Source organism: Electrophorus electricus, chromosome 24, assembly GCF_041902795.1.
Source record: "Electrophorus electricus isolate QZ-2024a chromosome 24, ASM4190279v1, whole genome shotgun sequence".
Taxonomy (NCBI): Eukaryota; Metazoa; Chordata; class Actinopteri; order Gymnotiformes; family Gymnotidae; genus Electrophorus; species Electrophorus electricus.
Window position 1 is genome coordinate 7,642,712 of NC_137520.1, and position 20,701 is coordinate 7,663,412.

A 20,701-nucleotide genomic window follows, 5' to 3' on the forward strand; every position below is an offset into this window, starting at 1 on the left:
CTCACCCACACACAAGCATGCACACATACACACACACACACACACACGATGACTTCATCAGTCTGCAACAGAAAATGTCAGCGCAAGCCGACCTAAGATGAACACATCACTCCCTCACAGTACCACATAACCAAGTGGGCAGAGGATTGGCTGGCATGTTGCTTAGTGACCAGGGAGTAGGGGACACATCCCTTCCAACAGGAATGGGTCCATTCGTGTTTTTAAGGACCCCCAGCCTTCGATGGCATATGGCACACATGGTAGTGAAGCCTGTGGTTGTGGGGTGGGCTGTCCTCTCTGCACTCTGAGGTAGTCCTTCAGAGCTGCGTGAAGTCCTACACGCTGTGCTTTAAAAATGTCTGGAGTGGTAAAGTGAAATACTGCATACTGAATTTATTTTAGTATATGCTGGAAAGGGATGTGTGTCTGTGTGTGTGTGTGTGTGTGTGTGTGTGTGTGTGTGTGTGTGTGTGTGTGTGTGTGTGTGTGTGTGTGAGTGTGTGTGTATTTGTGGCTTCATCCATCCATTAATCAGCCCTTGGCTTTGGGAAGGCCTAATTCCCCTCATCTAACATATGGGTCATCCCCCTGGCTTAGGTTCAACTTTGTGTGTGTGTGTGTACGTGTGTACGTGTGTACGTGTGTACGTGTGTTTGTTGTTTGCCAGACAGGGACAAAGGGCAGTCAGTGTGGAACCAGGCTGATTCATTCCCTTTGCACATGAATCTGCTGGATTCCTTCCCTGGAGTTACTCAACTGGCTGAGTTAGTTCTGCTCTACCAGTCGTGAGCTAGCCATTCCTTCTGTTTTACCACACTTTTCAGATTTGCGCACCTTCGTGTCGTGGCTTGGGTGAATTTTAATCTTCTGTTGCAAGTGTCTATGGAAAAACTGAGGGTCATAGACATGTACATGTGTGTGCACGCACACACACACAGAGCCCAGCACACTTTACTCTTCTTCACTTGGTATATAATGACTTGCTAATACACACATTGAAAAGGCTTCATGTGTGGTAGCAAATTGAGGCTAGATCCATTCAGTGTCCTGACAGTTGAGTGTTGCTGTGCTGCAGATGCCTCGTCCAGTCTAAGAGCCATTTACATACTGACTCCACCCACCTGCAGATGCCTCGTCCAGTCTAAGAGCCATTTACATACTGACTCCACCCACCTGCAGGTGCCTCGTCCAGTCCTAGAGCCATTTACTTGCTGGCTCCACCCACCTGCATTCATGCTACTGTTTCGCGCCAGAGGTTGTGCCCGTTTGTTTAAAGCATGAGATGAAGACAGAGCAGTGTTGAGACCACATGTGTGTGTGTGTGTCTTGATGTTTGTGTGTGTGTGTGTGTGTGTGTGTGTGTGTGTGTGTGCACTGTCCCCTCTGTCCCTGCACTGGGAAAGGTTTGGTGTGTAAGCAGACATATATCTCAGTACAACATATCTCCTCCTGGCAAAACAAACCAACACCAGCATTATTTACACGAAAGGCTTCTGGACCAACACAACGAGGACAAAGAGAGTTGTGGGAAAGTCACTTCTCTCTGTCTCTCTCTCTTTGCATTCTCACTCTATCTTCACTTTCCGAGAGCTTTCTCTCAAAAAGAAAAGAGGATTGGGGTTTCTGTCATCAGAATCACTCTCACGCATGCGCAGGAATCGGCGCAGATCAGCATCCCCATGTCAACGCAAAGCCTGCACGAAGCCCAGCCGGATAACCGAGTCAGGTGGTAGTGGGACATCCAGTCAGGGCATGTCAGCATCCTGGGGCTGTGCAGACATGGTAGCTTTCAAAATGCCGCCAGGAGCTCATCTGCTACACATGTTCTTAACAGGTCTTCTCACCTGTTTGGCTTTGATGAAACAAAGTGTGTGTGTGTGTGTGTGTGTGTGTGTGTGTGTGTGTGTGTGTGTGTGTGTATTATGACAGCAGTGTCATATTTCATTATAGATTAGATCACTCTCCCCTAAATAGACCTTTCTCTCTTTCTTTCTCTCTAGCTCTCTCTTTTCTCAGGTTTCTCAGGTTTGTCCTCCTTTCGTCTCGTCTCATCTCATCTCTAAAGATTTCTCTTTTGCTTTAGATGAGTTGGAGTCACTCTGTTAGCTTACTCCCCCACAGGTGTCTGGGGCGTACCATCTGACCGCAGTCAACCCTCCCACTTTGGAGGGCAGGTTATTACTAACCCCCCCCCCCCCCCCCCCCCCCCCACACACACACACACACATATACACACAGATCTGTGAGATCTACACTCAAGCGGGTCAGAGAGTTTATGGGATGAGCAGTAGCGTTCATCCCAGGTAAGCTGCCCAGTGACGTTCAGTACAGAGGGTGTACTTCTACTGACTGCTGAACTGTTCAAGCTCCAAGACAACCAGTATGTGTGTGTGTGCATGTGTCTGTGTGCATTTGTGTGTGTGTGTGCGCACGTGTGTGTGTCTGTGTGTGTACACATGGACGTGTGTGTGTATTGGGAAGAAGTAAAAACAAAACAAAACTGGCTATTGCTTCTCACAATAGACATAGAACTGTGTCCTGACGTGCCGTCTTTCCCCTGGGCCAGCTCCTCTGCTGTGGTTGGCTGGGGACTGCAGCGCTCCATACAGCACACGCTTTACACATCCACAGCTGGGTACTGTGCGTACAGGCCAGCATGCCGTGTGGGTCTACGCCCGGCTGGGTGCCTCCAATATTTTGACCCACGTAATGCCCCCCACCGAGAAAGACAGAAAGAGAGAGAGAGAGAGCGGTAGAGACAGAGAGACCACTAACCTTATATTAGCACATCTGAAGCAGGCACTTGTTACTGAACTTCACAGTTACACCACGCCAGAATCTCACCTGCTGCTGTAACGTCTCGCTTCACGCCATTAGCGTGACGGTGATTACGGCCACACCTTCACCTCTCTCGCTCTGTTGACTCATTCCCTGACAGGCGCGTTTCTCATTCTGAAAGGCTCACTGGATCATGTGGCAGTAATGTGTAGCAAAGTGCAGCAGAGGATGCAAAGTACTCCCGAACGTGCGATGCGTTTGACGCATACTGGACTCAATAAGCAACATACCACAGGGACTCGTTTTCTGATGTGTCAGGGCGGCTGTTAAAACATCACCACTGCTCTTTACTTCCTGGTTTCTGTAATGGGGGATGTCCCTAAATCCAGTGGAAATGCAGCTGTCCCCTCTGCACCTTCAGGGTGATAGTTTGTAGTTAATTCACCTGCGCTCCTGTGTGTGTGTGTGTGTGTGTGTGTGTGTGTGTGTGTGTGTGTGTGTGTGTGTGTGTGTGTGTGTGTGTATATTCTCCCATTTCCTGGGCAGAATCTGCTTCTCAAGGGAGTCACTCCTGCACGCTTCTCGCCACCCTCATGTTGTTTTCCTCTTACTCCAAAACCCACAGCATCAAACACTTTGGACTTTTTGTGTTTATCAGTTTTTCCCTGAAACACACCCTCTCATGTGTAGGCCAAACACGGTGTGTGTACGCGCATGTGTGTGTTCCATGTTTGTTTGTGTGGATTCACAACATTTTGATAGGGGAATATGATGAATCTTGCTGTTTACCGACTACAGTTTTTAAAATATTTCTTAAAAAAATATTTGTATATAATGTATACTGCTACAAAACATGATATCATGGAAATATTTGTTGCTCATCAACCTAAATTAAAGAGAGCTTTTCTTCAGCACTTATCAATGGAGTCCCCTATGCTACGACAGATGTGCGTGTATTGATTGGATATGACAGACTGAGATGACTGGAGATTTGTTCCGGGCAGTACTTAACGCTTCAGGTTGGAATGGTCTGGGGATTTCAGCCATATGGAGCGCTGAGTATTTTAGGCTCATATTCCAGACATCAGGTCAATAAGGTCAACCTAGAGAGCAAAGGTTGAAAGCTCTGAGACACTGCAGTGAGCAGAGGAAGGGATATCCATATACCCACATGTGGGCACACAATTCTATTCTTTTATCATCTCAGTCCACAGAAATGCATACCCCTCTTCACACACTTAGATAAAATATCTCTCCCTTTCAGCCTTCTACTCACGCAGCATTTCCCCAACATTCCAAAATCCACAAATTCCAAAGTCATTTGAAAAGCTTTACTTTCCCATGACAAATCTCTTTAATACTTCCCAGCCCTCCCATTCTCCACTTACTCTCTGTCTCTTTTGCGTCTCTGTTTCTTTCTGAATTTAGAACAGGGTAAATTGGGCAACTCTAAGGAACAAACTTTGTGGCATTCTGCTTTCCTTTTTGAGTGTGTGTTTATAGGAGTGTGTGGTTGGGTTTTGTTTATATGGCCGTGTTTGGTCAGCGAAGTTTTTTTTAACCATGTTTAACTTGTTTTATACCTTTGTTTTACATGTTCCTTTTTTTCATCCATGCTTTGGTAATACAAATGAATATTTGTCATGCCAGTATAGCACAGGTGAATTGAATTGGATTGAACTGAATTGAATTGAATTGGATTGAATTGAACTGAATTGAATTGAACTGAACTGAGGGCTCAACTTAGCGCTCTCTACGATAAGATCCTATTATCCAGTGTTTTTTTCTGGGGGCCCAAAAGGGATTACAATGAGAGAGAGAGAGAGAGAGACACACACACACACAGAGAGAGGGGACACGAATAGATCATTTGAGTTTGGCCTGCCCCCTCTCGTGTGTGCCCACACTCACATACAGCCACAGAGCCCATCAGTGTCCATCAGCCATCTCAAGCCTCTCAGCTCCACTTCCGAAGTGCATTCCCTTCAGCTGCCCTCGGAGCCCATGCGCCACGGCTTGCCCGTTTATCCTCCCGCGCTGAGTGCGGCTCTCTCACCCTCCTCATCCCTTTATCTCCACTCTTCCCTCCCGGAGCCCATAGCTGGCCACTCGAGCTCGTGCTGTACACTGGTGTGTTGCTCCGCTGCAAGCTGTGCACTTCAGCCCACGGGACGGAGTCTGGGATGAGGTCCTGTCCCTCCGGGGGGGATAACCGTCATGAACCACAGTTTGTGTCGCGCCCCGTTTGCAACGTTTTCTTTCTTTGTCTTCTCTTTCTTTTTCCTTCCTTTCTAATTTTCCTTCTTCCTTCTCGTGCTACCTTCCTTCAAGTCCGTTGCAAAGTGCTTTGATAATGTCATGTGATTTGGTTCTCGAGTAACCCTCATCACGCCTCCCACCCTTAAAGCTTACCTGGGGGGGGCACAGAACAGTCCGGAACACCACAGCCCTGTAATGCACTCTAGGGTGGTGGTCCTTCCAACACTGGGCCTGTCCTTTCTCTCTCTCTCTCTCTCTCTCTCTCTCTCTCTCATTTCTGTATTTCTCGATCACTTCCTTGCCCTCCCGCCACCCCTCTGCTCTTCATCCACACGGACTCCTCATCCTCTCTCATCTCTAGCCTGTCTGACCTGTTTTAGGTCAGGCTCTTTTGAATAACCAAAGCCACTGAGCTCAGTCTGCAAACAATTCTCCAGATGTTGAAAATCGAGCTGATTGCTGCGTTTCTCCCACAGAACAAGCCCGTTCAGTTCATTGATATGGACGGCGAGTGTCTGCTTGAATGAGGCATAACAGTCCTGCACGTGGAAGTGCTTCTGGTCACCCTGGTTGGTGTTGGTGGACTCTGGGAGAGTTGTGTGTGGTGTTATCCTGGTGTTAATGGGAATCCCACTGCTGTGATATACAAGACTGGGAGATGAGTTCAAGTTTGGATAATCTTCAATTGGTGGGAGTTTCTGTGGGCCAGTATGTGTGTGTTAGTGTAGAATGCATGTATTTGTGCGTGGAATGTGTGTATGTGTTGGAGAATTTGTGTTAGTATGCACACAGGGAGCTGTGAAATGGAGTAATGCGCAAATGTTTTATAATTTTTTTAACTTTTTGAACACTTCTGCAGACCACTTCAGATCCTAACCTCATCTACATTCCCATGGTATTCAGCAATCAGACAGTAGTGTACATCATTTTATCCAGATCCCATCTAGTCTCAGTGCAATTGTTCTATTAAACTCCATAACTTGCTTCTGTGTGAATTACATTCAGAACTCAGGAACTTCTGTCTCACTCTCTGTGTGTGTGTGTTTGTGTGTGTGTATGTGTCTGTTTGTTTTTTCTCTGCATTAACTCCCAATCAGTCATAAAGCAGTTGATGGCTGGGTTTCTGCAATGTGACCACTCTGTAGCTATTTCCTGTTTATGCCGGGGAAAGGCACCCTTTGAACTTTCCGACAGGCAGTCCCTCAGGACAGCCCCACTCTGCGCTTAGGATCCAAGCTGTGTTTCCCCCAGAATCCCACTGAACCCCAGCACTCCAAATACACTCATCACACTCCTACACTCCACACATGCAACTGGGTGTAATCTCAATGTAACTGACTCGAAATTGTACTGACCTTTCTCAGTTGTGTATGTGTGTTTTTGTGTACACCCAGTTGTGTGTGTGTGCACCTGTGTGCGTGTATGTGTGTGTGCATATGTGTATGTACGTGTATGTGTATGTGTATGTTTGTCTGCTTTCTTAAGTGTCGGTGTGATTCTTAACACCTGCACACACAGCAGCTTTAGAAAAAAAAACAGCGCATCACACACACACACACACACACACACACACACACACAAACAGAGTGAAGACTAAAGTTTCTTTTATGGCTCCAGTGGATTTAAATAGGTTTTAAATAGAGAGTTAGGGTCAGAGAGAGATCAAACGAGTAATTGAAAAGAAGAGAACGAAGAGACTGTGTGTTGGTATATGTAAGTATGAGATGGTGGGTTATACTCAAATACGCTTAACTCAGTAGTCTAACAGAAAGAGAGCGAGCAAGAGAACAAGAAAAAGAGAGAGAGAGAGAGAGAGAGAGAGAATGTGCAAAAGCTTGTTTCAGAGATTTCCCTGCTTTTGTATTAAGATTGTTTGCAGGCTGTACGCTCCGTATTTACTCGACACTATGAAAAGATTGTTGACATTTGGAGCCGTGAGATAGGAGGCACAAAGGGTGTGACTGACCACAGTTTGCAGAGTTTAAGAGAGCGGGACTCTTAAAAGGTTCCAGGACAAATGGGCATTGTGTATGAGGGGGAGAGAGAGAGAGAGAGTCAGGAGGGTGAGAGGGATGGAGAGACACTTAAGGAAAACAAACACGTTTATGCGGGGGATGTTTTCAGATATGAAAAGCAAGGCGAAATGAGAGGGAGACCGTGATGGGGAGATAGAAGAGACAGCCATTCCTGATGCACTGGGCGTGGTGAAGTGGTAAGACATGAGAGATTAAGAGTGAAGCAGGGAGAGAGAGCAATTCCGGGGGGGGGCTAGAGGCTCAGAACTGCAGGAGAGCCTCATGGGGTACTGAAGACAGTTTCTCATGCAAGTAGAAGAGCACGAGAGAGAAGAAACTAGAACAGTCCAGAGCAGTGGCAGCCCAAGGTCAAGTGTTTGTGTGTGTGTGTGTGTGTGTGTGTGTGTGTGTGTGTGTGTGTGTGTGTGTGTGTGTGTGTGTGTGTGTGGCAAATTCAAGGCTCACATTTCTGCTACCGTAAAACAGAGGAGGGCCAAGACTGCAGCCTTTCCCCCTCCCTCCTTTCCTCTTTACTTCTCCTCCCTCCTTCACTCTCTCTCTCTCTCTCTCTTCCTCTAGCTCTCTTCCTCTCTCTCTCTCCCTCCCTCTCTCAATCTCTCTAGAGCACTAGGTAATTGAAGAGTACCTCCGTGAGAGTAGGCATTAACACAGGACCCTATACACCGCGTGAATTAGCACAGTAGGAGCTCTGTTGGTTAAAAATAGTCAGACGACGCGACACGGCCACTTCAGCCATTTGTGGGGGCTTTGCTCTTGTTTTGTTTTCTCCCTCCTGTTATTCTTTCCACCGTTCCCACCCTGCTGGTGGACGGGAGCCGCTTGTGTTCTCGCGCCAGCCCAGCGCAGCCCTGCAAGAACGGCTGAGCGCTGTCCCACCTCCGAGAGCACCAGGGGTAAGTGCGGGTGCGAACACACACACACACACACAGATATACACCTGCACTCGCATACACATCTGTCTCTGTATTGGTCTCTGTGGAGCCATGTCAGACAGACCCATAGTATATCTAATGTTTTTTTTCTATCTTACATTCAAATGTCATTAACGTGTTTCTAGTGATATGAATAGCTTTGACTGCACTGCGTTTATCACTGTTCTCCATGTTAGTACTTGTTGAGTTTAGTATTTCTATAGGGGTGTGAAGCACTTAGTAGCCAGAGTCGTTCTCCTGTGGGGTTGTTTCAGCTGTGTGTCGTGTGCACGCATGGGTGTAGGAACACATGGTGAGGCTGGCTGTGTAATGTCAAGTGCGCGGGGTGGGGTGTGTAACACTGGTTATGTTGTGTTTATAGAGGAGTGGTGTCTGCAACTGTGATGGCCTAGCACTGGGGGAAGGAAGCTGTTAGAACTGCAAGAAGTGAGATTAGTACCGGCACACATAAGCACTCGCGCACGCGTGCACGCACGCACGCACACAAACGCACACACACACGAACACATTCATCTGTATTTGTGGTCTGAAGTCTGAAGGTGGTTGCATCGTTAATGAGGCAAAACCCTCAAACAAGCATCAGTCTTACACCGGATTACTGAGCGTATGTACTCTCTGTGTATATGTGTGTATGTTGTGTGTGTACATTATTGTGTGTGTGTGTGTGTGTGTGTGCGTGTGTGTGTGTGTGTGTGTGTGTGTGTGTGGTGTAATATCTCTGCAGTAAGTCTGTGGAAAAGTGCTGTTTGAAATCCTGTTTTTCTCCTCAGCCTCCGCCTCTCTCTGGAACATGCCTGCAAAGCCTTTCCTGTGTTTCTCTTGCACACTGTTACAGTGCCCTGGAAAGTGTGTGTGTGTGTGTGTGTGTTTAGGTGCATATGTGTGTGTTAATGCACCCACCCTTGAATTCAAACACTGGGCGGCATGTCTTCAGGAACTGGACCACACCACAGTCCTGTTCACTGCCAGCAGGACACACCACAGTCCTGTCCACTGCCAGCAGGACACATCACAGTCCTGTCCACTTCCAGCAGGACACACCACAGTGACACGGGTCGTCCATGCAAACTCTTGTGCTGTCTGCTGTATATTAGGAGTATGAGAGAGAGGGAGATTAAAAAGTGGGTGTGAGAGAGAGAGAGAGAGAGAGAGAGAGAGAGAGAGAGGAGTAGGGTTGAGTGAGAGGGTGGGGGAGAGTAGAAAGCGAGAGAGAGATAGAGAGGAATGTGTGTTTAGAGCCAGTGCCAGGACTGGCATTTCAGCCTTGCATTCCTCTCTATTAGATATGGAGATGTTTGGATTAAGGCACATGTTTGTTTATTAAACACCAGATATCGTCAGGTATGATAAAAACATGACAGATATGTTAGTATAAATGCCCAGTGTTGTGTAGAGTTTACTGCACGTGAGGCAGTTTGTAATGCACACATTAATGTGCCCTTCTTTCCTATAACAAGGAAAAAAGCGTATAGACTTTGCCATGAGAAAACTCTGTTTTCATTAATGTTTCTGTTATTGTCTGTGTGTGTGTGTGTGTGTGTGTGTCTGTGTCTGTGTGTACGTGTGTGTGTGTGCGTGTGCGTGTTATATTAGTGGTTTTATATTCTGTTGTACATGTGTGTTCTAGGGAACCCACTCCTAGATGGCAGCCTGCCCCGGGCTCCAAGGCAGCCATGTTGGTGAAAGTGAACAGTGCCAGCAGGAACCAGGCCGTAGCTGCTGTTAGCCCGCACCACCTCCTCCACCTCAGCATGTCTGCTGCCAGCTCCACCTCCCCCAAGGCCACCCTCCCCGAAGTGCCCAAGCAGGCCTTCCACCTGAAGCGGCCCGACAACGGCAGCTTCAGCCTGCCCATGCCGGACTCCGGCGCCCCCTTGTGCCCGACCACCCAGCACCTCGGCCAGGCTGCTCCCCATCCATCCTTCCCCCTGTATGGAATTCCAGCCCCTCCACCGATCTACGACGAGCCACCTACCGTGGACCCCCCGATTTACGACGAGCCCCCGGTGGAGATGGAGGTGGAAGGCGCTCAGCTCTCCTCTCGCGGCCCCTACACCTCAGCGTACAGCCTGCCCCGTGGAACCCAGGCCCCAAAACTCCTCCTCTTCCCTCACGGCCGGCACAAGCGGAACCCCTCCGCGGGCGAGTACAGCCCGGCTGGCCGCGAATGCATCAAGCACATGGTCAATGTGGACCCAGGCTCCTCCAGGCCCCAGCCCCTGACGTCCTCCAGCCTGTTTGGGGCCGGGCCTGCTCACCAGCCCCCTCCTTCTGCAGTCCCGGCCGTGGCCCGGAAGGAGGTCTCCCTGGAGAGGAAGCAATCGCGGAAGCCGCAGGAGCCGCGCCACAGCCGGCAGAGCAGCCTGGCGTCGCAGGAGTACCCCAGCCCTGCCGCCATCACCTACCAGGACTCAGGCTACTCCACGGGGCCCTCGCCCAGCCTGCGGCGGAAGAGCCGCCGCCGCACTGCAGGGCCCGGGCCGCCGCCCGGCCACGCCTGGCCGGACTCGGTGGGCGAGCCGGGCGTGCTCAGCGAGCAGCTGCTGGCGGAGGTGAAGGCAGCGGTGAGCCGCTCCGGCGCAGCGCTCGGCAGCAAGGCCAGCCTGGACACGGACATGGGCTCGGAGGCTTCCGGAAGCGGCGGGGAGCGCGCCCCGCCGGGCCGCAGCGGAGGCAAAGGGGATGGGCCACAGGGGGAGGGGTTGGCAGGGGGACAGAAGAGGACGTACGAGAAGGTGGACTCGCTGGAGAAGAGGGGGACATCTCAGACCAGCCTGTCAACGCCAGAGCCACCCACGTCCCTCTCTCAGGTACAGCTGTCACTGAGGAAGTGTGTGTGTGTGTGTGTGTGTGTGTCTGTGTGTGTGTGTGCACGCGCATGTTCTGTTGGGCAAGAGCAGACATATTTGCAGATGTAATGTATGATTCAGGTGTGTTTGACTCTTGACGTAACTCCACGTGACTCAGTCCCTCCTTCGTTTACCAACTTTTTGTGGGCCACTTGAAGAGAAATGCTTTTCACCAAATATATCAGTAACTCTCATAGGAAAAACTTAACAACAATGCAGCATTTAACTATAAATACTGCAAACCTATCAATGAGTAGAAAGCACTACTAAAAACAGAACTGCACATGTATATATCTGCTAACGATGGTTAAATGCGACAGGACTAGGCAATGTCAACTCTTCAGTTTCCCCTCCATGATCTGTCACTCTCTGAGCTGGCCTCTGGGTCACATTCCATCATATGGTTTGTCTGAGTGAAAAAGCAAAACAGCAGTCGCCATCCAGTCGCCGTGGAAACAATACAGCAGCAAAGCACTGACTAAGGGTTTCCTGTCTTGGAGAGGACAAGTGTTGCATTGTAGAATTATTTGCTTTGTCTCTGTGTGTGTGTGTGTGTGTGTGTGTGTGTGTGTGTGTGTGTGTGTGTGTGAAAGAGAGAGAGAGAGAAAGAGAGAGAAAATGTATGTGGGGAGGGGTGATTGTAGAGATTTGGATTAGGAAGATTGTCTTGATTGTTGATTTGATCATTTGGAGGCTCTCACTGGAGGGGAACACCGGAGCTGTGGAACGTGAGTTTTGTTATTGTGGTTTATCAGATCGTGTTTTGTTATTGCTATTTATGCTTTGCTATTTATCAAAACATCTTATACTTTCCTGCTGCTACCAAGAGACCTTTCCTCTGTAAGCAATTAAGAAGAAAGGGAGAAGGGAAGAATGACAGAGGGAAAGCATGAGAGAGAGAGAGAAAAAGAGATGGAGAGAATAAGAGTGAGGGAAAGAGGGGGAGGGAAAGGGGGAGCATTACCACATGACACGCACAAACTGATGATCGTAGGTTGTGGACTAAAGGGAGAATTAGTCTGATTTGAAGATTTAATTGTGCGAGAGATACACACACACACACACACACATACACACACACACACACACACACACACACACACACAAACACACACATGGGCCTGAAGCTTTTCAAAAGCTTTTGGCTGCTTAGTCACCGCCACGCCATGAAGAGAGAGTGATACAGAGAGAAGAAGAGAGTGAAAAAGAGGAAGAGAGGGATGAAGAGAGTGATAAAGAGACGAGGAGAGGGATGAAGAGAGAAGGATAAAGAGAGAGGAAGAGATGGATAAAGAGTGATAGAGAAGAAGAGAGGGATGAAGAGAGGGATAAAGAGGAAGAGAAGGATGAAGAGAGTGATGAAGAGAGGTGGAGGGGAATGAAGAGAGTGATAAAGAGAAGAAGGGGATGATGAGAGAGTGATAGAGAGGAAGAGAGGGATGAAGAGAGTGATACAGAAAGAAGAAGAGAGTGATACAGAGAGAAGAAGAGAGGGATGAAGAGAGTGTAAAGAGGGTGAAGAAGAGAGGGATAAGAATGAGAAGCAGCAGAGCTTTTGTTCCAGTCAGCACTGCTCAGATGAGTTCAGTAATGTACTTCTGGTATAACAGAAATGGAGAAGTGTGTGTGTGTGGGGGGGTGTAGGTGTGTTTGTGTGTGGGTGTGGGTGTGTGGGTGTGTGTGGGTGGGTGTGTGTGGGTGTGGGTGAGTGGGTGGGTGAGTGTGTGTGTGCTTGTGGGTGGGTGTGTGTGGGTGTCAGTACAATAGATTTAAATGTGGGAATCTAGCCGCTATGTTGTGACGCAAGTAGGTCACAGACTAAGTGTGAGAACCACAATCCTCTGCTCCTTGTCTCGGAGGGGAAAAAAGAGTGAATGAGAGAGTGAGAGAAGGAGAGAGAGAACGCCTCTCTGCGTACACCTCCAGAAGTAGGTGTTTTGGGTCCAAGATCCTTTCAGGCTGTTAGTATTTGTGTGTTCAACTGATTTTCCCACATTGGGGCATAGCGGGGGTCGCGAATGCTGATGCAAACACTAGCACATCATTGCTCTCTCTGCAGGTCAGGTTTTTATTAAACAACTGGAAATTAAATTAACCTCTGTTCTCCAGACCTCTCCATAAACACTCACTTTGTCACTCTCTCTCACACACTCTCTCTCTCTCTCTCAGCCACAGTAGAAACCCTGGTTCAGTTCCAGTATCATCCCCTCCAACCAGCACCTCCTTCACCTACTAAAGTGCTTTGTGTATCTAGACAATAGGGGCTTAGAACAGACCCAGTCACTTTGTGTGTGTGTGTGTGTGTGTGTGTGTGTGTGTGTGTGTGTGCAGACTTGGGGATTGGGGATTTTATGTGATAGTGAGATAGCAAGTGTCACTGAATTATGGTTGCATCTAATTATCAATATATCACACATTTGTGTGTAGTTTGGCGGGCTTACACACACATGGTTTATTTGTGTGTACAGTAGTTTGCATGTTGGAAGTTTAGTCCATGGTGCTCTCTGCAACCACACAGTGCTTTTTATACGTCATTGAGACTTCAGCCAGAAGGTCTAGGCAAGATCCTCTGAGGCTGGAATGCTCCTCACCGCTGCCTGAGCAGAGAAGGAGGAGGAACGAAGCCTGGTGCCGCTCACTCTGCACGTGGCCCTGCTCCCGACGTGCTACTGATGGCTCGGGGGGGAGGAGGCGGGGGGGTGCACCCGTGGTGGCTGCCAGAGTCTTGTTCAGCTGCATCGGAAAAACAAACATACCGACGTCTTGCCTGAGGGCTTGAGCGTGAACCCCAGTAAGCAGAGTGCTGTTTTAGCAAAGGGCATGATGATCGCTCACAGACGTAACGGTCTGAGAAGCACTACCGAGCCGTGGCAGGTCCCCGCGTCGAAGACCAGATAGAGCAGGGAAGGTATCGATGAAAGTCAGGACGCCAACAGGACATTTGCAGTAAGCCACACACCTCATGCTGGCTACTCCTCGGGACACTCGGAAACTGAAAAAAAATAGGGAATGTTAAAACCTGGCTGCCTCAGGCTATCAGAAGGACTGTGCCCAAAATATTGATTCAGTGATGTATCATTTAGTTCTACATGCAGGTACAGATCCAGTAATGTCTATATTGACTTACTTAATTAGTTAAGACAATTCATGCATTGTCTTAATAATAATAATAATAATAATAATAAATTATATTTTTAAAGCACCTTTTAGAGACTCAAGGTCACTTTACAATAAACAATAAAGAAGGAGAGAGAAAAACAAAAACATTAATTGGCACAATTAAGACATTAATTAAGAACTACAAATAGGATGAGATATAAGAAATGTTGAGAAAAGAGGTGTGTTTTAAGTGGTGATTTGAAAGAGGAAAATGACGAGCAGAGACGGAGAGATTGTGGTAAAGTGCTCCATATTTGTGGGTCCATGACCCTAAAGGATCTGCCTCCTACAGAGACCAGTCTAAACTTGGGGATGGAGAGGAGACCTGCATCAGAAGACCAAATTGTACGTGTGGGGAGGTATGAGTGTGGGAGTTCAGCCAGCTAGGGAGGTGCAAGACCGTGCAAAGCATAAGGACGAGCATTTTAAACTGAATGCATTCAGGGACAGGGAGCCAGTGTAACTGATATAGAATATGGATTTTCTAACATGTAGGAGAATTCTTGCAGCTGGATTTTGAACATATTGAATAATAATGCACGACTGAACCATTTAGCCTTTAGTGGGCTATACTCATCATTGTTCTGTAGGTGGCATGTGACACAGCCAATACTTTTACTGAGATGAAGGTGGACATATTGGCCATTTGTGTTTTTTAATATTTTTTTATGTAGTATCTTCTCAACATGCATCATATCATGAACTCTGTATCCTGATCACATATCATCTCATGAACTCCACACTGTGATTGCGCCTTGGATCATGAAGGCACTTCCGTTGCCCCGCCGTCCCACTGAAAGGAGCATGAAGCACGGCAATGCGCAGACAGAATGTGTCCTGCAGCTCTCGCTGCCTGATGTCTGAGGCCATAAGGACCAAAACAGATGCCTGGCAGGATGAGCCATGGTCCTATAGACACCCCCATAGGCGCAACCCATGGGCCAGAGATAGAGAGAGACAAGGCCAGGCAGGCAGACAGAGGCTACAGCCTCCACTATACAAAGTCCTTCCACAACTGACCATCAGTCATCAAAAATCATCAGTCTTTTACTAGAAAGTTGAGTCATGGGTTGGCCTTGAGCTTCCATCTTTCCACGATACTTAAACGTGATACTTAAAAACCCTTAAGTGCTGTAAGCCTTGGATGGAGCGCAAGGGGATCAGGCAGAGGAAAGTGATTTCACCTGGAGGAGAGGAAGGATGGAGTGATGAGGTGGAGAGGTGGACTTGGTCAGAGTGGCTGAATCTTAACTATAATCTTTGCGGTAGTGATCTTTGTGGTCATGCGCTGGCTCCCTCGTCCGTGCTTCCATATGCTTCATTAGCTGGGAAATCAACCATTATGGTCTTTCTCTCTCTCTCTCTCTCTCTCTCTCTCTCTCTCTCTCTCTCTCTCCCTCTCTGTAATATAGTTAAAAGCACATATGCGGGGCTTGGAAAATCTGACTTTAGGCTTCGGTTCATTTTGAAAGGCTCATATATGATCTTAATCATGCCATATGAGACTCCCCGTGACTGGAGTCTCCCTCTCAGTTACCCAGCCAATGACATGGTGAACTCATCAGCTCGCCTCAGCCTTCGTTAAACCTGGCATGAGGCCGCATTCATTTAACGGTTCATAAATGTAAACGTAATCCCTCAGTTTGTGGTGATCCTATAAGTGAAACACCGCTACCGTGGTTACGAGGCTGGCTTAAGGCTTCAGATCTCAGTGCCTCACTGGTTCAATGCATGATATCATACTGAAGTAAAGCCATCTTTTCTTTGAGCAATTCAGAAGTTCTTTGCTGTTATAAACAGCAGTCTTTTACTGATTTTTAATTAGATTTATGGGATTATTGTCACAGTAATGAGAAAGCAAAATAATATTTTAAAAGATGAGGAATAATACTTAAGAGCAAGTGAAATGGATATTTAAGTCATTACATTTAGAGTAATGTAATGTGGAGGTGAAGGAATTAAGACTGAGGGAGAGAGAGGGGAGGCAGCACTGTTTGATGCTGGGATGTGATTTCCATATTGGGTCACCTATTTTGGGAGGGAGTGCAATACGCGCGAGTGTTTCCAGGTTTTGTAGACTGTTCCGGTTACGGGTGGAATGAGTAAGCTGATCACTTGCTGCCTACGCACGACACACTGTTGCATGCTCCCTCCCTTTCAGATGTATGCACACACTTACTCACACTCTCTGTCTCCATCAGGCTCTTCCAGTCAAACTGTAAGATATACAACAGCTGCTCGCCTCCTTTAATTCAGCACTGATATATATTCCTCTCTTGCTCTCCCGCTCTGTCTTTCTCTCCTCTCCCACTTAGACAGGAACACTGGAATCCAAAGGCCACTCAGACCTCCGACCCCTACACAGCGACTATGACCACGGCGACTATGACCACGACGGCAGGCCAGGTCGCGGCACCACTTCCAGCCAGGGCTCCACATCCGCCCCCCAGGCCCGTCACGCTACGCCCGGCCCCGCCTACCAGTACCCCTACACCACCCTGTGCAAGCCCTTGGCCGGCGCCGACATGGAGGACTGGGCGAGCAAGAACTTCAACCTTCACACCCAGGGCCTGTTCCGCAGACGCGTCTCCATCGCCAACATGCTGTCGTGGAACCGCGGCTCCATCAAGAAGCCCATGCTGATCACCAGCGACCGCGCCATCAAGAAGGAGGCCTGTGAGATGTTCAAGCTGGTGCAGGCGTACATGGGCGACCGGCCGACCCGCCTTGAGCGGCGCCACACGGCGCTGCAGGTGGTCACCAAGTGTTGGAGCATGCAGGGTCTGCGCGACGAGCTCTACGTGCAGTTGGTGCGGCAGACCACCGACAACCTGAGCCTGCGCAGCCTGGAGGCCGGCTGGGAGCTGATGGCAATCAGCCTGGCCTTCTTCTCCCCTTCGCCCAAGTTCCGCCGCTACCTGGAGGGCTACATCCAGAGACACCTGGAGCCCAGCAACGATAAAAAGAGTGAGTATGCACGTGTAGCCACGTATAAAACATCTAACATCTACAAGGGGTTCTTGGGGAGAAAATACCTTGTTCTTTTTGACTGATGTAGGCTTTGATTAGGTGATCTGAAGCTGTGTGTGTGTGTGTGTGTGTAGCTATTGGATTTGTAAGTCATTTCCTTTCATACCTTTCTCTTTATTTCTTTGATTTTATAAAACTAACAGCGAAAGCTTACGCTCCGGATACACACATGCTGGCAGTAAATAATTGGTTTCAGTGCTAAAAGTATGCTGGCTGAGTGCCTATTTAAACCGGATACAGACCTGGGGTGAGGGGGGAAATCAAAAATAAAAAGCAGGGGTTACTCGGGGTGATAATTCAAAGGCCATGGAACAAAGCATGGTGATGTTCAGATGGACGGTTGAGGTGAGTGTGTGTGTGTGTGTGTGTGTGTGTGTGTGTGTGTGTGTATGTGCATTGTGGGCTGATGTTATAGCTCAGAAGGGTTTGGTTCTTCTTTCCTTCATCAGTATTACAGCGAATTATGGAACAACAGGACATAAAAAACAAGAAGAACTCAAAGTCCAGGAAGAAGAGGAAACAGAACAATGAAGAAGAGGAAGAACCTGGTAAATTTTACCATAGTGTGGCACACATGCACACACACACACACACACACACACACACACACACACACACACACACACACGTTTGAGCAATATGATTATATGAGATAGTGGGTCTGGTGTGGTATTGGAGTTGGAGTTCCTGTGCATTTTCTGTGCATTGCATTTATTTGTTCCTTTGCTAAAGGGAGCATCCGTCTATCATCATGAGGCTTTCATTTCAGCTGAGGGCTTCATGGAATAATTCTCTGGTCTATGGTCTCTAGTCTGTGGTCTCTGGTCTATAGTCTCTAGTGTGTGGTCTCTGGTCTATGGTCTCTAGTCTGTGGTCTATGGTCTCTAGTCTGTGGTCTCTGGTCTATGGTCTCTAGTCTGAGTTCTATGGTCTATGGTCTCTAGTCTGTGGTCTATGGTCTGGTCTGTGGTCTCTGGTCTATGGTCTCTAGTCTGTGGTCTATGGTCTCTAGTCTGAGTTCTATGGTCTGTAGTCTATGGTGCATGGTCTCTGGTCTGTGGTCTATGGTTGATGGTCTCTAGTCTGTGGTCTATGGTCTCTAGTCTATGGTCGATGGTCTCTAGTCTGAGTTCTATGGTCTGTAGTCTATGGTGTATGGTCTCTGGTCGGTGGTCTATGGTGGATGGTCTCTAGTCTGTGGTCTATGGTCGATGGTCTCTAGTCTGAGTTCTATGGTCTGTAGTCTATGGTCTCTAGTCTATGGTGTATGGTCTCTGGTTTGTGGTCTCTGGTCTGTGGTCTATGGTCTGTGGTCTCTAGTCAGTAGTCTCTTATATCTGGTCTATGGTCTCTAGTCTATGGTGGATGGTCTCTAGTCTATAGTGGATGGTCTTTAGTCTGTAGTCTATGGTCTCTAGTCTATGATGGATGGTCTCTAGTCTGTGGTCTATGGTGTGTGGTCTCTGCTCTATGGTCTGTGTATTTTCTGTCTTAAACCAAGCTCCCTCACGCACACACACACAGCTTTTACCGGCCAGATCAACATAGGAGATCTCCTTGGTGTAGCTTTTGGCTAAAGGATGTTAAGATGGGATACAGATGATAGACTGAGAGAGGGGGAACTAGCTCATTTATATTGAAGAGGGAGGATCTTCGTCGCTGTCTTTCAATGTGTCTCAGTGCCCTTCACAATATAAACACACACAATATAATCTCATGCACACATGTGCAAGATTAGAGCTCAGAGCAATGAGATAATCGCCAGGTCCCACGCTCTTCTGACCCACTGCCAAACTGCTCGGAGACAGAAAGAAGCTTTAAGAGAAGGGAGAGCGGAGGAAGAGAAAGCCCGATAGAGTGGGCGAGTCTTTGAGAGGGAACAGCAGTCAGGAGAAAATGCACATGGCAGACAGCCCGCTACAGCAAAAACAGAAAGAAGAGACCAGCCTTGTCTGAACGACACCCTCAGTAACTGCCATCCTCTTCAATCCTCATCTCTTCTTCCTCCCCTTCCCTTTCTTCCCATTTTCCCTGTTCCCTCTCACGCGAGCGGCACACTCGAGGGTACCGGCTTCGAAAAACAAACACACTCAGGACGTCGAGGAGAGCGCCAGCTGCTAATAACGAAGGCTCTTCCTCTGAAAATAGCCTGCGTGCTGATTGTCCACACAGCCGACATGGAGCTCCATCCCATCTGCGAGGAGGAGCAGAGCAGGAACAGAAACAAATGCTCAGCCCTCAAAGAGTTAATTTGAGCATCTGATTGTCTGTAGTTATACGTGTATGGTGATGTCTGAGGGACATTTGCAAACGACAGGTGACGGCTCAAAACTGGACAGCATGGCGTGTCTAGATATCACCCAAGGCTCGATTGGCTGTAATTTGCTGAGTCAAGATGGGCCTCTGTGCTGTTTATACAATAGCCTCATATGCATTGTGTTTAGTGGCATGTTTGTGGTCTCACTGATTTCACTGACCTGTCGTGACCAATCATAGGGCCACATCTGGGCCAGAGCCCAGGATCTGACCACATTACACACACTCAAAACGTGACAACAGCTCATCAAAAAACGAAAGGGGATTTTTTTTCCAGGTGGTAAATATGTATACACAGTGCTGACTTAATTATATATATATATATATCCACTGTACCAACTAGCACTCTAAACTGTACCAACTGTACCAATATATATATATATATATATATATATATATATATATATATATATATATATATATATATATATATATATACCAATATATATATATTGGTATATATATTGGTATATATATATATATATATATATATATATATATATATATATATATATATATATATATATATATATATATATTGGTACAGTTGGTACAGTTTAGAGTGCTAGTACAAATACTGAGAGTGCTAGTACAAATACTGTTTAATGTCATATATATATATATATATATATATATATATATATATATATATATATATATATATGACATTAAACAGTATTTGTTTAGAGTGCTAGTTGGTACAGTGGATAAGACAGGACTTTTGTGGCCAGGGTCTCATTTAAGGCCATATGACATTCTCTGGCATCACTCACTCGCTTGCTGGGATTTGGCCCTTGACTGCAATTAGTTCAGTTTACGGGTCAAAGTTTTGGGATTTCTGGTACGGTTTAGGGTAATATAGGGACTGACTGCAGCTTGTTGTCTAGAGTAATTATAAGGTACATTAATAACAGAAGCAGGTGGCCTAGAACTATTCTGAATGGTGTGGCCATTCACAGGATAATGAACTGCAGAAATGAACTGTTCTTTCTGAGTAGAGTCCAGAGCCAAATTCCCACTCGGGCCAGATCGGTTACCTAGGCCACGGTTTTGCCTTCCACCGGGCAGTTTGCAGAGGCCCTCTGTGCCTTCCTGTTTGCTCCGCCTGGTGGTCAGTTATCCGGGTGGGGGCCGGTGGTGCGGAGAGGCAGGAAGGCTGCACGCGGAGCACCGTGGGGCCTCCACCAGCTGTCCGCAAGCACCGAGGCCCATCAGTGATGGCGTTGTGCAAGAGGAGCATATTTCAAAGGGCCTCTCATTCTCTTTGCCAACCCTGGAGTGTGGAGGGGGTTAGGCATTGGGGGGGTAGTCTGGTGAAGGGCAAGTGGGCGGGGCCAGAGAA

The 20,701-nt window shown here is 47.7% G+C and overlaps 1 protein-coding gene across 3 annotated transcripts in view; it reads left to right on the forward strand.

The window, feature by feature from the left end:
* arhgap46b (Rho GTPase activating protein 46b) overlaps positions 1-20,701 on the forward strand; it is a 53,414-nt gene that overhangs the window by 25,126 nt on the left and 7,587 nt on the right. The window contains exons 1-5 of one of the 3 annotated variants that reach the window (XM_081706630.1): positions 2,270-7,966; positions 8,367-8,431; positions 9,633-10,815; positions 16,329-16,980; positions 17,493-17,591. In XM_081706630.1, the coding sequence (XP_081562756.1) occupies positions 9,679-10,815; positions 16,329-16,980; positions 17,493-17,591 (1,888 nt within the window). In that variant the 5' untranslated portion in view covers positions 2,270-7,966; positions 8,367-8,431; positions 9,633-9,678. Of the gene's footprint in view, positions 1-2,269; positions 7,967-8,366; positions 8,432-9,632; positions 10,816-16,328; positions 16,981-17,492; positions 17,592-20,701 lie in introns of those variants that run through there. The other 2 variants (XM_081706631.1, XM_035522396.2) reach the window with 2 other exon arrangements.